Below are 15754 nucleotides of genomic sequence, written 5' to 3' on the forward strand. Positions count from 1 at the left end.
TTGTAAACTTTGCATGAGGATCTATATGAAGCCCAATTTCATGTAATCCAAAAATACAGATAGTAATTATAAATGCTCCTAATAAATCCTATGTTGTAGTTAATAGATAAACGTAGACAAATTCCCTCCTTGTTGTTAAGCCTCAATGGATATCACATTATTTGTCAAACCAAGACCTTCCCTGAAGATCCATGCACTTCAAGTGCAAAATAATAATATGAACATACTATTCAGATGGCTGCTTTTGTTTGGCTTTCGATAACACATCCATGTGTAATTTGCAAAAGCATTTCTAAGTGATCATTGGAAATTGTATTTCCTAGACGTTCTAACAGTTGTCTGTCAAACTGAGCGTTCACACCATTGATGATCATAAGAAAATCAAAATCGAATGGATATACGTTGTCAGTGGGTTCAGTGCAATTAAGTTGCATTTGTTTTTTCACTCCCTCTTTCCTGATTTCTTGGAGGATTTTTCCCATAAAAGTCTAAGCTGCTGGACTTAGTGGAACCAGGCACTTTCCCCTAACTGTTATTTGGACCATATGCTTTGCACATTCATTCTCTTTCAATCTATTCTTCTGGGCACTAACTGCTAACACGTTATAGTCACCTTGAAATTTCCTCTGCTATTTTCCAATTAAAAGCTTAATAGCCCTGGTAACGGAGTTCATGTGGTGAAGTTTACCATAGCCCCTTCTTCTGAAAGGCTTTCTGCTGGGATCCCATTATGTGCTTGAATAAACCTTTTCTGAAAACAGAAATGGGACTCGGGGTTGTCAGGTGTTAGGTTACAATAGACTTTCAGGCAGGGGACATTTTACTAACATAAATACAAACCTGTCCCTATAGGGAGATGTTGTCAAATACTAGGATATGAAAAACATTCCCATCAAATATGAGAAAGGGATTACTGCACTATATCAAACGAGTATTTCAATCTCACCTCCCAATGTGCACTCAAGTGAGAGAGGGGGCCTCAGACCTAAGTATGCCTGTGAATGTTAGCGGTAGAGAGATAGATATGTAACCAGATAGGTGATAGAGCTGGGGAGAGACTCCCTGGACTGGTATATGAAATACATAACCTTGGAATACAGTAAAAAAATCCATATTTTAGAAAAATGTCATTTGGGGATCTCAAGATATGGATAGATAAAATTCAATTAGATAAAGATATATGCCCCAAGGGTCCCATTAATTAATCTCCACAGTTGTTCCATATATTACAGTACAAATAATTAAAATGTATTCTTTTTCCGGATTCGTTCCTCCAGTGCAATCCCATGGATTGAATTTATTAGCTTTTGCGCGCATGGCTTCTATAGATTGCTGTGCAGCATATTTAAATTGTTTTTAAATTAACCTTTCAGGTATTTATTTGGGTGCATGGATTAGATGTCGCTACTTATTTTACTTTATAAAAAAAACCGTTAACCTGTTTTTTCCCCAAGAATTTCGGACGGTTTAAAATTCCCCGTAGGGACTATAAAATCATGGCAAGGTGGTCTGTGGGCTATTTTCAGTGTGAGACTCATACCAAACAACAGAAAAGAAATGCAGACGACAGACAATACAGAAGAAAGGTTTTGTTTGTATTCCTATTTGCGCTGCAAGAAAATGGAGTGTATCTTACACCTGATCAAATGCAGCTTTCTTGTAAACTAAAGTTGGTCAGCAACAGATGAATTTTAAAATGGGATGTGGTCCCTGAAACCCACCCTATAATAAAATATGAATCAACCCACCCCGAAATTGGATAAATAATTCGGAGTAAAGCCTTTTAAAAATGGAATATGTAACAGAATGAAACACCATTTTTTTCTGTTCACATACATCACACTTTTAGTCCCCCAGGCAAAATATTTTTAGACCTTAATTATCAATATATGTTTAAAATGTGCTAATTAGGCAATTCATTTAGAACAACAGTTCCAGTATAATAATTTCCTATTTATTTTTTATTTATTTATTTCTTGGAATAAAGTATGAAAACTTTGAAGTGTTGCATCCAGTCCTTTACACGGTGAAATTAATTTAATGTCCAAGCAGAAGGTTATATGTACACTAAGAAAACAAGTTACAAATGAAATGTTGATGCACTCCTCTAATAAATATCTGTGGTGAGTTTGTCCTCTCCACAAACTGTATTCACTTTCTTTCCCGCAATGTAATAATTAAACTTTGTTTTTAACTTCTCGCTGCCATCTGAGAAATATATTTGTTAAGTGATATAGGTGAAACGTCACTGTGTTTGGAAGTTTTAAAAAGGATTACTATTATGCGTCAAACAAATTAATTAAGAGGCTGCACGAGTTTGATCTGAATCGTGTTTCCCCTCTACAGGGACGGTTTACATACAAGTAGCCATCTTGAGGAGGAATATCAAAAAGCAAGAATAGAAGCACGATGCAGCCCGTGACTAAATAATAAGTGTAGGCTTAGTTTTTTGAATGACGCGATCTGAGCTCGGTAGTTTAAGAGCCGTGGGGAGGAGGGGGGAAATGGGTTAAGCATGGGAGCTTTCAAGATGTTCATTTTTAATGCAACTTCTCTTTACCTTAGTCCTCTGAAACTTAGTTCAGCAAATACCTTTTAAAAGCCTCAACAGCTCTGCCCAGCCCTGAGGGGCAGAGATAATTGTATTGAGGAAACTATTATGAATTATTATTATTTATTTTTGGTGGGAGGGAGCCTGCTTGGCTGCGCCTTCATCTCTGAAGTGTGTATACCGATGATGTTGAATGGGGTTCCTGGATCTGGGGTCCTGGGAGCCTCTGATCCCCTGCCTGAACTTGAGAAACTTCCCCAAGAAACCAAATCCCGTCATTGCCTTCCTCGTCTCCTCCCTCCACGGAGGTGGGCTGGGCGCTCACAGGTCCCCAGCTGAACCTCCAACCTACTCACCATTCTCCTGCCCAGGGAGGGAGAAACACCAGCGCCCTGCCCCTTCCTGGAGGGAGTTGGCTTGGCGGTGGGCGAGACCATTTGCCCCCGACTCGAGAGGGAACCCCCCGCCCCCCATTCCCCAGCCCTTAGCAGCTGCCTAGGAGGCTGGGCGCGCCCCCTCCCCCAGTGGCGCCGGGCTACAGGGAAGGTGAAGGGCAGGGAGCGGAGCGAGGAGGGGGGCGCGGAGGGGAGGCTCCCGCACTAGGCAGAGCGCTCTCCGCCGGGTCCCAGCAGCAGCAGCCGGAGCCGGGGAACCTGCCTGCAGCAGCCGCGGAGGGAGCAGCAGCAGCTGGATGCAGCCCAGTGGATTGTGCCCGTAGCGCCCAGCGGGATTTAGCCGGGGAAGAGCCACCGCCCCCTTCCCCGCTCTGCCCCCAGCCCGGCTGGGCTCCTGCGCGGGGCATGAACGGCTACGGCTCCCCGTACCTGTACATGGGCGGCCCGGTGTCCCAGCCGCCCCGGGCCCCCCTGCAGCGCACCCCGAAGTGCGCCCGCTGCCGCAACCACGGCGTGCTGTCCTGGCTGAAGGGCCACAAGCGCTACTGCCGCTTCAAGGACTGCACCTGCGAGAAGTGCATCCTGATCATCGAGCGCCAGCGGGTCATGGCCGCGCAGGTGGCGCTGCGCCGGCAGCAGGCCAACGAGAGCCTGGAGAGCCTCCTCCCGGACTCCCTGCGCGCCCTGCCCGGGCCCCCGCCGCCCGCCGCCAGCGGGGACTGCGTCCCGCAGAGACCCCCCGCCGCCGCCGCCGCCCTGCGCTGGGCCTCCGAGCAGCCCGCAGCCCTGCAGCCGCAGCTCCCCAAAGCAGGTAAGCGCCGGGGCATGGGGCGGCACCGCCACCTGGGGGCTCCTCAGCGCCCGCAGGCATCAGGTGGGCGTGAGGGGGCCCGGCTCCAATAGGCGAGGGGCGTTGGAGTCCTCTAGGTGCCTGGGCACGGGGCAGGGGGCTCCGGATCCCACAGGCCCCTTAAAGCAGGGGAGGATCCCGAGGAGGGACGGGTCAGGCTCGCTAAAAGGCAGCGGGCAGGGAGAGCAGGTGGGAGGAGGCCCGGGGGCAGGCGGGCTGCGGGTTCCCCAGCGCTGTGCCTCACTCCGAGCCGGAGGCCGCATGTGGTCCAGAGCCGGCAGCTGCAGGTCTCTGCAGACAGCGGAGGGGACTGTCCTCGCTCTGGGGAGTTCGGGCCGGTGGAGCGGGTGTTAGTACATTGCTGTGAGTCCCTCCGGAGCCCGATTCTGACCCCACAGCCGCGCCATTGGCTCTCAGGGAATTATTTCTGCTTCACGGCGGTGTCCGGGTGTGTGTGTGTCAGATTCCGGGCCTGGGTCTCGGTGTTTGGGGAAGTGGGCACTGGCCAACTGCTGGCTTTCAGGAGAGATGAGCTGGCGTTTTTGGGCGAGGGGGCGTCTTAAGAATTGGGATCGATTGTCAGGACTTGTATTATTAAACCACACTGACAAGGACTGGTCTGACTGGCCCGGGACTCTGTACCCGAACCTGAACCATGGCCACTGAAACGTGATTAGAAGGAAATAGAATTCAACCTGCAACTAAACCACAGCTACTTACTAGGCACGGGCAATGTATGGAATCAGACTGAGCGGGTAGAAACCCGCCCCCCCATTCACAATGCATGTCCCTGGCCTCAGCATTCGCCATAGCGCAGAGCGGTGGCATTTCACTGCAGAATCTCAGGCTGGTCTTTGCTCACGGGAAACCTCACTTCAGGCCCCATCCTTCACTTGCCTTTAGCTCAGTCAGGTCCCAATGGGAGACTGCCCGAGTAAGGACTGGGCAAAAATTGACAGCATGGGTCTGCAGCATACCTTTACACTTGCAAACCGTGCTTATTCAAGTGAGTGGTCCTTTTGAGATCGCCGGGATGTATAGCAATGTGAATGAAGACCATTTACTAGTAAGAGATCGCAGGATGGGGCCCTGAGTAAGGGGCTCCCATATTACGGTGATGAGAGCCAGTGCAAACCCCTCCGATAGATAGTAAGGACCTCAGGAGTTGCTCCAGAATTACAGCCCAGACACGTTAAGGACATGTAGCACTTTGGATGTCACAGAAGCGGTACAGAGTCCTAATGCGCCAGGTCTGGGCTTGCAAAGGGTAAGGGCTGCTGTATAATTCCTGTTAGAGTCCCAGTATAGCGCCCGCCTTTCGCCTTTGCAAGGCAGGCTGCAATAATTCATTTCATTAGGTGGATCTTTAGACAGCCCTATTTTTTTTAGACTGCCCTATTTTTGTGTTATGGTGGAGAAAAGAGTTTACGTAGAACAACGTGTCTCTTTCCCACTCCGATGGGCACCTTTGGAGGCCGGAATACACTTTACATTTAAATCTCAGGCTTCACATTAAACCGCGGCGTTTGTTGATTTTCATCACCTGGCGCAAAATAATAACCAACTAAAAAGACTGCGATGAGCAGTTTTCGGCCTGAGCTGCTGTGCGGCTGAACTATGCTGTAGCGAGGAAGGGGGCTTGTGATGTACAGTGTTTCCTATGTGTGCAAAATTAGGAGTTACCCAGTTTGGATGCATAGTTGTTAAATGTGTTTAATGCGATTCTTTTTGAAGTTGATAGCTTTGGTGGGAACCCATTTCTGTGCCTCAGACGTACAGAATAAATAAATGCCGATATATATCCAGGGTTCAGTCACTGAAATTAACTAATGGGCTGTTGGGAAGGGCAAATAAACGTATTTAGTAAATATTATTAGCAATATAGTACTAGTATCAATTGACTAATATATGTATTATTTATTGCTCAACATCTCGAAACCCATCGGAATTTACACCATATCCCATTATAACTGCAAATCTGAAATTCATCACCTGAAAACTTTGAGACTTGCACTTTTTTGTTCAGCTAAACCATTTAGGAAGGGGTAACCGTTCCCATCTCCGGGGGCAGAGGCTGCAGAACAATTCCCCAAGCACTATTAAAGCCATAACAATACATAATACAACATTTAATATGCAGCGTCATTAAAAGAATAAGGGACGGAACTGGTGCTTTTGTTTTCTTTTAAGAGCAGCCAGTAATAAAGAGTTTGGGACATGTCAAGAGGAAAACGAGACAACAGTGGCATCGTGTTTATATCTATCTATCTATCTTCGAAAAGTCTGTGAATCTGACCCTTTAAAATATTTCTCTGTGCACAAGCTATACATAGAACGTTGCTGCTGAGTGAAAATAGCACAGGGCTGATGCGTGGAAGAAACATTTTTCTGGGGAAAAATACAAACCGAAGCCTTTTTCACTGAGTACTTACTGGACGAGAGCACACACTTATTAAAACATAAACTTACAGGTGAAATCAACAGGAGCACAAAATGAACGGGTGTGCTCCAGAGAGGTTTTTCCAGCGGCTCAAACCAAAATTAGCCCATAAAAGATACAGAACTCTTGTAAACAAACCGTTGTCTACAGAACGTAGATCGGTCACAAATATTTCCCCCTCAATTAATTGTTATTCATGTTTCTAGGGTTTAAGATGGTTTGCTCATTGGGTAGTTTAACTTGAATCAACAATTGTCAATATATCTACAGCATTTTTTCCTGGACATTAATAACTGAAAAAACTGGAATCTTCGATTAGAGTCTTGCATCTGAAGAAGTGAGGTTCTTACCCACGAAAGCTTATGCTCCCAATACTTCTGTTAGACTTAAAGGTGCCACAGGACCCTCTGTTGCTTTTTTCGATTGGAGGGAATTTGAGCCCAAAGGGCTACGAACCCCGAGAAAGAAACGGAGTTGGATTTGCGACGATCTCTCCACAGCAATCTTTCAGCTCTTGAGTGTTTCTGTAAGGACAGACTCAGCCCAGCCCGCTTGCTCTGCGAGCCAAAAATAAAGGTCATTACAAAGGTGGGATACTGAGGTTAGGCGCTCCCCTTCACCCCCCTTATTCCTTCCTTCCCCAGTCAGCATCCCTCCACCTCAACGCGATGTAGGAGGGGCTGGTGGAACAGAAAGCAAAGCGGGAGCTGATCAGCGCTCAACGCCAAATCTTTTCCGTGGTCCTTTCAGAGCGAGGGAACCCACAACCCTGAACTGGCTGCTCCTATGGACTTTTACAGACCCCCTTTCTGGCTCGGAAAGGAGGGGGGCGGATATTCATGGACCCTAGAGCTGCGCTGCGCGCCCCTTCTCCAGTGGGTTAGGGAAGGAGCGCTGGCAGAGTTAAGTCAATTTGGCTGAAATGTTGTCAGGAAAGTTTCTATGGTCTTCCCAGGCTCATTGCACTGTAGCATTTTGTCCCCCTTGTCATCGTTCCCAGAGGACAGGGAAGAAATGAAGTTGCTTACAGAAAATCTGTTGGTGGGGCCCTGGCTGGGTGGGATCGTTTCCGCAGAGGAATGAACACTGCATCGTTGTAATCAGAGCTAAAGGAAGGAACCCCCCCCCCCAACAAAATGGGACAAGATTTAAAAACAATGATAGGGTCGGAGGGAGGAAAGGAATCCATGGGCCCGATCTCGCAGAGCCTTATGATTCCCCTAGTGAAGTCAAAGACTCCGCTTGGGTGAGTAAGGCTAGCGTAGGCTTTGCAGGGCCAGGCGCAGAGCTGGCATTCAGCGCCACGGGTTATTTTATTCTCCTTGCCACTGTGGAACCAGCTGGGCTTTCCCATCCTCCCCAAGGTCTGCTGCAAGGGGCTCCCTTTCCCACGCACTCTGCTGACGGCTCAGAAAGGAAGGACCCTCCAGGGCAACTGTGGGGCCAATATCCCCGCGGGACCATCTCCTGTCCTGCGCGCTCCGATGGATTGTCTGATTTACACGAGTTTTGTTATTTCTATTCGGGGTTAGTTCTAGTTGTGATCAGCTACCACTGGCGCTCTGTGGGGCGTTGTGATTTCCCATCTCCACCTGGGGCAGGCCCAGCCAGCGCCTGTCATTGTAAGGATTTGTAATGTGCTCCATCTCGGTAACTCCTCTTAAATCAGACCGGGGACCCGCTCCAGGTCGGAAAGTAAACGCGAGGGGGGAGATAATGCAGGATTGGTGTAGATGAGGGCGAAACTGTCCCTGATTTCGGTGGGGGCGGGATCAGAGCCTAATTGTAATACCCGAGAATTTGGGTTAAAACCTCGTTCTTTCAGAGCGTGGCCCATTGATTTCTAAACAGGTAGCTCGTGACCAAAGCTTCACGTAAACATGTCCGTGTGTGTGTGTAGATTCTAGCCCTGCTCACAGCATCTCTCTCATCACACAGCTAGATAGGACCGGATACGCGGCTTGAGCCGCCAGCCCAAGAACTCACTAAATAATGGCTCGAGTCGTGTTACCCTGGAGCCCAGGTCCTTCTTTTCATCTACCATTGGCCCCGCACTTGACTCCCAGCCCCCAAGCTTCTAGGTCCCCTTGTTCATTCACGCACCCCTGGGCCCCGGCCTGGAATATAGGGACTATTCCCACCCTGAGCGACTGGCTTAGCGCTCTGCAAATGCACCAGTAACCTGCAGAAGTGTTGCCACTTCACCACAACCCCATCGGAGGCTTAAGATCTCTGCCTGCCGTACCCGCATTCCCATCCTGCTAAAGAACAGGCCAGGGACTCTTACAAATCCAGGGTAAGAAGGGGTGTCTGTGTGTCGGGAGCTGGAGATGCCAGGAAAATCCCTCCAGAAAGTGCAACAGAAATAAACTCTGCCAGCAGGATATAAATCTGGTGGACAGAAGCGATGTTGACTTGCACACCCAACTTTTCTTTCCCCCTGATATATGAACTTCCCAGTTTAAAAGATTACTGTAATCACAGGAGGACAGTGTAAATCGAATCTGATAGCAATAACTTTTGGAGAAGGTCAGGCTCAAGTGAAATGTTACCAAGCAACAGGCATTTTGTTTGCAAAATACAATCAAAGAGCATTGATGAGAAATTTTTCCCTGCCAGCCAGTCAGCACTTTCTGCTAACAGCTTTACAGGGGAAAAAGGGTAAATCTTAATAAATCAATCTGTCCGGATCTCTCCCAGCCTCTTCCCTCAACTTCTTCGTGAAAAGGGAGGGAGATTTTGCTTATCTGCACCTCATCTGCCTCCCTGGATGCAAGACCTTCAGAGAGTTGCTCCCAATGACTCTAATTACTCTTATTTTTAATTAAGGTTGCAATTCACGGGGCTCATTCGGAAGCTGCCAGGTTGCTTTGCGTTCATTGTACATAGACTTCCCTTACAATCAAAGGGAAATAGAAAGCAAGGCTGATATACCTTAAAAGAGCCGAACACCCATCTGGAGCTTTCCTTTTAAACCGGATTCACCATTCCAGTACTTTTCTTAATTTACAGAGTCATAGAAATTGGAAATGGGAGACACCTTTTAGATCATCTCTCCCCTATAGAGTATGGTTCCTAGATACCACAATAAATAGCATACTGGAGAGAGGTAACAGGATTGTTCCATAGGATATATTAGCCAGTTCGGGGAATAAGACTGTAGTTTTGTTAATTTCTTCCCACTACATTATACCGTCTAAATAATTCTCCCTCCTCCTATTCTCATCCTCCACATAAACACAGGTATCCTCTCCCTGCCCCTCAGTAATGATTAGTGCTTGTAAACAAATACTGTGAAGCCATACTGGGCCTTTAGTTGATTTAAGTGCTAGGTTTTGCTTAAAACTCACAGCACAACATTGCCCTTGGGGAAAAAATAATTTAGGAACAATCACTCTCAGCCTCCCCAAGATACACAGGCCTTTAAAAACAGGGGAGGAAGTTTGCAATGTAATGGGCTTCTTCTTCTTCTTATTATTATTATTTTGGAAACTATATAACAGTTTCACAGGGATCTATGGTATTTTCGGTGTCAGGTCATTACAATTACAGAAACCGGGATAACAGTAGATATGGGTGGGCTCCAGGTAAATTTGGGTTACAGGTAGATCCTTCTTAATCAGGTACAGTTTAGAGCTATTTTCAGGAAGGTCTATCAGTGGGACTGTTAAGGGCAGCAGGATTTAACCCAAAGGATTAGACATATTTTCATTGAAGGAATGAACTGGAGAGAATGGCTTTTGTCTGGCTATCTTTCACTGGTACTTATATGGCCCCATTATCATAGTATCTGAAATCTCACCATTTTTAATGTATTTATGTGTAAGGAAGAGATATACTATACTAGACATCTCCCTTAGAGCTCACAATCCCTGTGTTCATGTATGTATACATCTATACAGCACATATGTACACACGCTTTCCCCATTGCTCTGTATATGTTCATGTGTATATATCTATATCTATATCTCGCTATAAAAATGTGTGAGTGAGTGAGAAATGTTATGGAAGTTCTCCATAATTAGTATAAACAAGGAAAGCGATTCTCTCTGGTCACCTCAGGGCAAACAAAAAAGTGTACTGAATGCAAGCAATCTGAAAGAGCATATGTTTTATTAAAAACAATACTAAAAGTTGCCTGAAGCCAAGATTTCTTTCTATAAAATACAGATCACCTTCAGGAGAAGTTAGAGAATATCACAGAAAGATACAGTGGGCTAAGAACAAAGTGTACATTCATTTTTAGTTAAATGTATATTGTAGTAGTTGAAGACTCATCCTATTTTTGGGAGAAATACAAAATTAAAGCCCTAGATGTGGCTAGTCTGCATGTTACATTGCTACATTTCACTGTCCAGAATATTTGTATGAATTTGTAATATACCTTTCCAACTCCTTCTATATTTAACAGTTGTTATTCTCTGCCCATTGCAAATACGTAAAAATCTAACCTCAATCATTCCCACAAAAAGAAGGAAATGAACCAACAAAAATTGCCCTTTGCCAAACACCACTTGCATACCATCTATGCATTTGCTAGAGGAACTAGTGTTCAGATAAGTTGCACAAAGTAAACAAATTGCCTTCCAGGCAAGAAATTAGCATGACCTGTCAAATGGTGCAAAGCAGTCACCATCTGACCTGTCTGAGAAACTAGACATTTGTGACATCTACAGGTCATCATGAGTTTTGAATTGGTACATGCCACATCCAGATCAGTTCAACAGGAAAAAGGCTTTTGACTGACAACCATACAAAGAAGAATTTTACTATAAGAATAGGATCAACCCTACTATATATAATTTTCTAAATGTTTACTAAGGGTAGGAAGGAAAATCCCTGAGAAGTAGTAACAATGAGGAACAGATATACCATGATTTCATTTAAATAGTTGTAATCCACCATGGTGACTCTGATACTAGGAGGATTTGGGCAGTCTGGGGAGATACATACCCCTCCTGCATGTAGTGCATGTTTCACCAATCACCAGTCCAGATACGGGGCTAGGAATAAGGATTTTTATAGGGTATGTGTATTATGAACCTATCCTGATGTCACTGAAGTCAGAGAGTATGTACATACTTTTAGCTTTTTAATTCAATAGATTTAATGTCTAGAAGCTGAAAACATCTTTAAGTCAAATTTCATAAAGACAAGTTAGAAAATTTTAAAGCTAATTAATCCCACCCCCAAAACATAAAACCCATAAAGTAATAATTTCACAGGATCAGGGTTGTATTTAACTGATTTGGGAGATGTAATATTAATATATTTTTCCATAAATATTTGCTAGGTTATGGTGCCCAGTATTAAATGTAAGCAGTAAATACATTTTGGAAACTACGAATACTTCTGAAATACACTTACTTGCATGCAATTTACATGATCAAATTGGTCACTATAGCACAGTAAATTTACATGAAAAAAACCCACCATACTATCTTCCTCAAGTGTCTGTGTACCAGAAATAACCATGCAGGGGCAAGAGCTGCTGTAACTTATCTTCCAAGCTCTGTCCTGCAGTCCTTCCACATGTAAAGTTCCCATTGATGTTACACTTGAATGGAACGCAATGGAAGCTACACTTGAAGAATGCAGGATCAGGTCCTTAAAGTTGGTGCACTGCAGCAGTTGGGTGTCTGCAGATGATGGAGGTGGGTAGCATATGGAGTACCAAGAGTTCTCCCCTAATAATGTCTGGCCTACACACAATTACCTCGTATACACAAACGTATATCAATTTTAAAATGTTTATATCATTTTAGCTTGTGTGTGGGTAAATTTCATGTTTCCCTGTCCCTGTTTTCTTTTGCCGCTAAGGCAGAAATGACACACACGGAGCACATAGGAAGTTCACATGCATTGTTTTCTGCTTGATACAACAGCATGTGAAATTATAACTTCTGTTCAAAGCCTAATTGTGTATCAGACGTGGCCATCTGGTGCATAAACTGGTAGGGCCTGAGCTTGACATTGCAAAACAGATGTTAAAAAGCAAACTTTAAAAGTAATCAAACTTTTCTTAATATTTTTCATATACACTGGATTTCCAGTAAGAGGGAGTTAAGGGGGATGAAATCTCCACAAGGATTTCTGCCTTGCTGAATTCCTCTGCAATTATTCCATCCAGGAGATGGGGTTTGCTCTCCTGAAGAATGAACCATGCATATCCCAGGAGTTCTGCAGGAGGCCAGGACCATTCCCATATAAGCCCTGAATCTCTGTTCTGGTTCTGGAGCCCCAATATCTCTCCTTCCAATCAAATTCACTACCAGGGCCTACCCCACACTCCCAAGGCAACCTGCAAAGGAAGGCTCCCTACTCACCAGATGTGTGTATGTGTGACAAAACAGTAATACAGCCCCAGCTCTGGGGATTTTCTCAAGACCTGGGGAAGGGGGATGTCACAAAGGTCACTAAGCCCTTGTTCTGTTTGGGAGCAGATCTCAGAGGCTGAGCTGGCCAATAATAATACATTTAATCAGCACCATGATAAAATGAACACTCCTCTATCTGGGTGATCACTAGGAAAGATTCCATGCAGTGGGCAGACGGGGCACTCCAGATTGTCTGTCTGCAAGCCTATCTGGAGTAATTTACAGTTTTGAATGAGTGGTTACTAGCATGATTTCCAGCCCCAAAGCTCCTTGCTTGCTCCAGGCTGCTTCCTTGCACTAGTAAGGTTAATAAATGAGTAGGCCTCATTTTAGTGCAGTTTTGCAACAAAATGTTTGAAGGCTTTGTTCAGTGTTTATTTAAAAAACAACAACAATAATTAGGGCCAGATTCTGCCAGCCTCACCCTTAGCATCAACAACATACTCCATGCTGAGCTCCAGTAAAATCACTGGAGCGCCTCAGGGTGTAGGGTACTACTCTGCATGAGTCAGGCAGGCGGAATCGGTCCTTAGTGAAATAACAGTGAATATCTCCCAGCAAAATATATTGTCACCTTTCTCTTTAAAAAATGCCAATGAAGCAACTCTCCTGGCTTAGTTTGTTTATTTCTACCAAGGAGTCACATTGAAAAGGGTTCCAAAATCTTTCCACACTCTGGGCAAGTTTTTCAAAAGTGACCAGTGATTTTAGGAGTCTCCATTTTTGGGTGCCCAGCCTGAGCCACCTGAAAGGGGCCTGATTTTCAGAGGTGCTCAGCATTTCTGAAAATCAGACACCTTTAAGGCATCCCAAATTGGACATGCAAAAAGTGAGCTACCCAAAATCACTAGTCACTTTGGAACAATCTTGGCCTCCTTCTCTGTAATGTGCTGTACTAACTACCATATAATAGATTATAATCTAACTGATATATAGAGAACTAGAGCTTCATGAACCTAAGGGGCAAATCCTACCCCCTTCCCTTTTCCACAGATGTAGTGGGAATAATATAGTCTTCTGCACAAGATAAGAGTGCAGGTGTAAGAAAGATGAGACAGGAGGCTATCGCCCCAGCATGCCACTGAGCTGTGCTCTATAGATTGGGGGGAACTATGTGGCTCAGAGTGTGTGTATGGGGGGAGTGGCTTGTGCAGGAGCAGAGGAAAAGTGTGCTGGCGATGAGGGCTTCTTCAGCCTTGAGGCAGTAGTACTTGTGGATGGCTTCACTAATGCTGTTTGGCCTCGTGGAGATTATTCTTGTGCCCCAGAACTCTTCAGCGCACAGTCCATTCACTAAGAGCATGATGTGGTCCAAAGAGAATACTGATTTAAAAGAGTGAAAATGCCTTTGGGGAAGGCTGGCATTCAGCTGATGTACTGGTGTCTTGCGACTGGGAATCCCAGTTGAAATGGCAAATCTAGCACTCAGCAGGGTTAGCAGAAATGGAGTTAACCAAACCCATTTCCTTTCTATATAATGTAGAAAGACAAAGGTATTTACAAGGGGGTATCAAATGCATAGTGCCTATCCCCTCAAGTCAGCTAGTCCTCATTAGAGAGAACCATGCTGGCTTGAGCATTGGTAAAATATCATTTAGCATGACAAAGAGAGAGGGGGTTGGGTACAGGTTATTAATGTAAGCACAATGGAAATAGGATCTCCACTTCATTCAACCTTTTATTGTAATCTCAGGAAATTCTTTCCTTCAGGAAATTCTTGCTTCATTCATGTTAAAAAATGTATAATTCAATGTATGAAAAAAGTTTTTGGACTCTGTGAAAGGCTTAACCTAACTACCTTCTACTTTACAGACATGACTGAGGAACGGTTGGGTGACGCAAGTGGAACAGATAATGCTGAGACCTACAGTGACAAAGACACAGACCAAAGGAGTTCCCCTGATGTGACAAAAGCCAAAAGCTGCTTCACTCCCGAGAGCCCTGAAATAGTGTCAGTGGATGAAGGTGGTTATGCAGCCCAGAAAAATGGTGGCAGCACAGAGAGCAGACCAGATAGTCCCAAGTACCACGCAGAACAGAATCATCTCCTGATAGAAGGTCCATCGGGGACAGTTTCTCTGCCTTTCAGTTTGAAGGCCAACAGGCCTCCTCTTGAAGTGTTAAAAAAAATCTTCCCCAATCAAAAGCCAACTGTGCTTGAATTAATCTTGAAAGGCTGTGGGGGTGATCTGGTGAGTGCTGTTGAGGTCCTTTTGTCCAGCCGATCTTCAATAACTGGTGGGGACAGAACTTCTACAGAATCAGACAGTCTTGTTTTGCCTTCCAATGGGCACATTTTTGAACATACACTGAGTTCATATCCTATTTCCTCTTCTAAGTGGTCTGTAGGATCAGCCTTTAGAGTTCCAGACACATTGAGATTCTCCACTGATTCTAGTAGTGTTGTGCCAAATCCTTTGGCTGTACCTTTACAGCACCCTTTCCCACAGCCACCACGATACCCACTGATGTTGAGGAACACTTTGGCGAGAAATCAGTCCAGTCCTTTTCTACCTAATGATGTCACCTTATGGAACACCATGACACTGCAGCAGCAATACCAGCTGAGGTCCCAGTATGTCAGCCCATTCTCTAGTAATTCTACCAGTGTATTCCGAAGTTCACCTGTCCTTCCTACTCGCTCATCAGAAGATCCTAGGATCTCAATCCCTGATGATGGATGTCCAATTGTGTCTAAACAACCTATTTATACAGAAGATGACTATGATGAAAGATCTGATTCTTCAGACTCTAGAATACTCAATACATCATCTTAGAATGACACTTTGACATGCGATAAGTAAGTGATATTTGCAATTCAGCTGAACTACGGGGCAACAAGAGGAGGGACACATTCTCTATGAAACCCTTGCAATTATATAAAAAAGTGACTTTGCTTGGTACTGTACATTAGCAATAAAGACATAACTTATTAAATTTCTTGCACTTCACTGGAAAATGCCAAATAGCTATACTCTATGGCTTTAGTGCTGAATGTTTATTACAAAGGACGATTCTAATGCTAAGAATAATTATGGGAAAGCTGGGACTGTGGAAGATTTATAATAGAACCTAAACCTGAAGGTCTGCCTTGCCCCTTAACTCAGACAACCGGGAATGTTAAAATAGAATACTTGAATG

General features: G+C 44.8%; 1 protein-coding gene across 1 annotated transcript; it reads left to right on the forward strand.

Moving 5' to 3' along the window:
• The first annotated feature begins 3351 nt into the window (after positions 1–3351).
• DMRT3 (doublesex and mab-3 related transcription factor 3) lies at positions 3352–15390 on the forward strand. Its single transcript, XM_024200193.1, has 2 exons — positions 3352–3757; positions 14426–15390. The coding sequence occupies exons 1-2, from the start codon at positions 3352–3354 to the stop codon at positions 15388–15390; spliced, it is 1371 nt and encodes a 456-aa protein (XP_024055961.1).
• Positions 15391–15754: the final 364 nt, after the last annotated feature.

This window comes from Terrapene carolina, unplaced genomic scaffold (assembly GCF_002925995.2).
Source record: "Terrapene carolina triunguis isolate 2854851 unplaced genomic scaffold, T_m_triunguis-2.0 Scaffold113, whole genome shotgun sequence".
Taxonomy (NCBI): Eukaryota; Metazoa; Chordata; order Testudines; family Emydidae; genus Terrapene; species Terrapene triunguis.

Bases quoted from the DNA above. Each gene is read 5' to 3' on its own strand.
- DMRT3 (XM_024200193.1), top strand. From the start codon at position 3,352: ATGAACGGCTACGGCTCCCCGTACCTGTACATGGGCGGCCCGGTGTCC. The intron at 3,758-14,425 runs GTAAGCGCCGGG...TCTACTTTACAG, and splicing joins GCCGCAGCTCCCCAAAGCAG to ACATGACTGAGGAACGGTTG.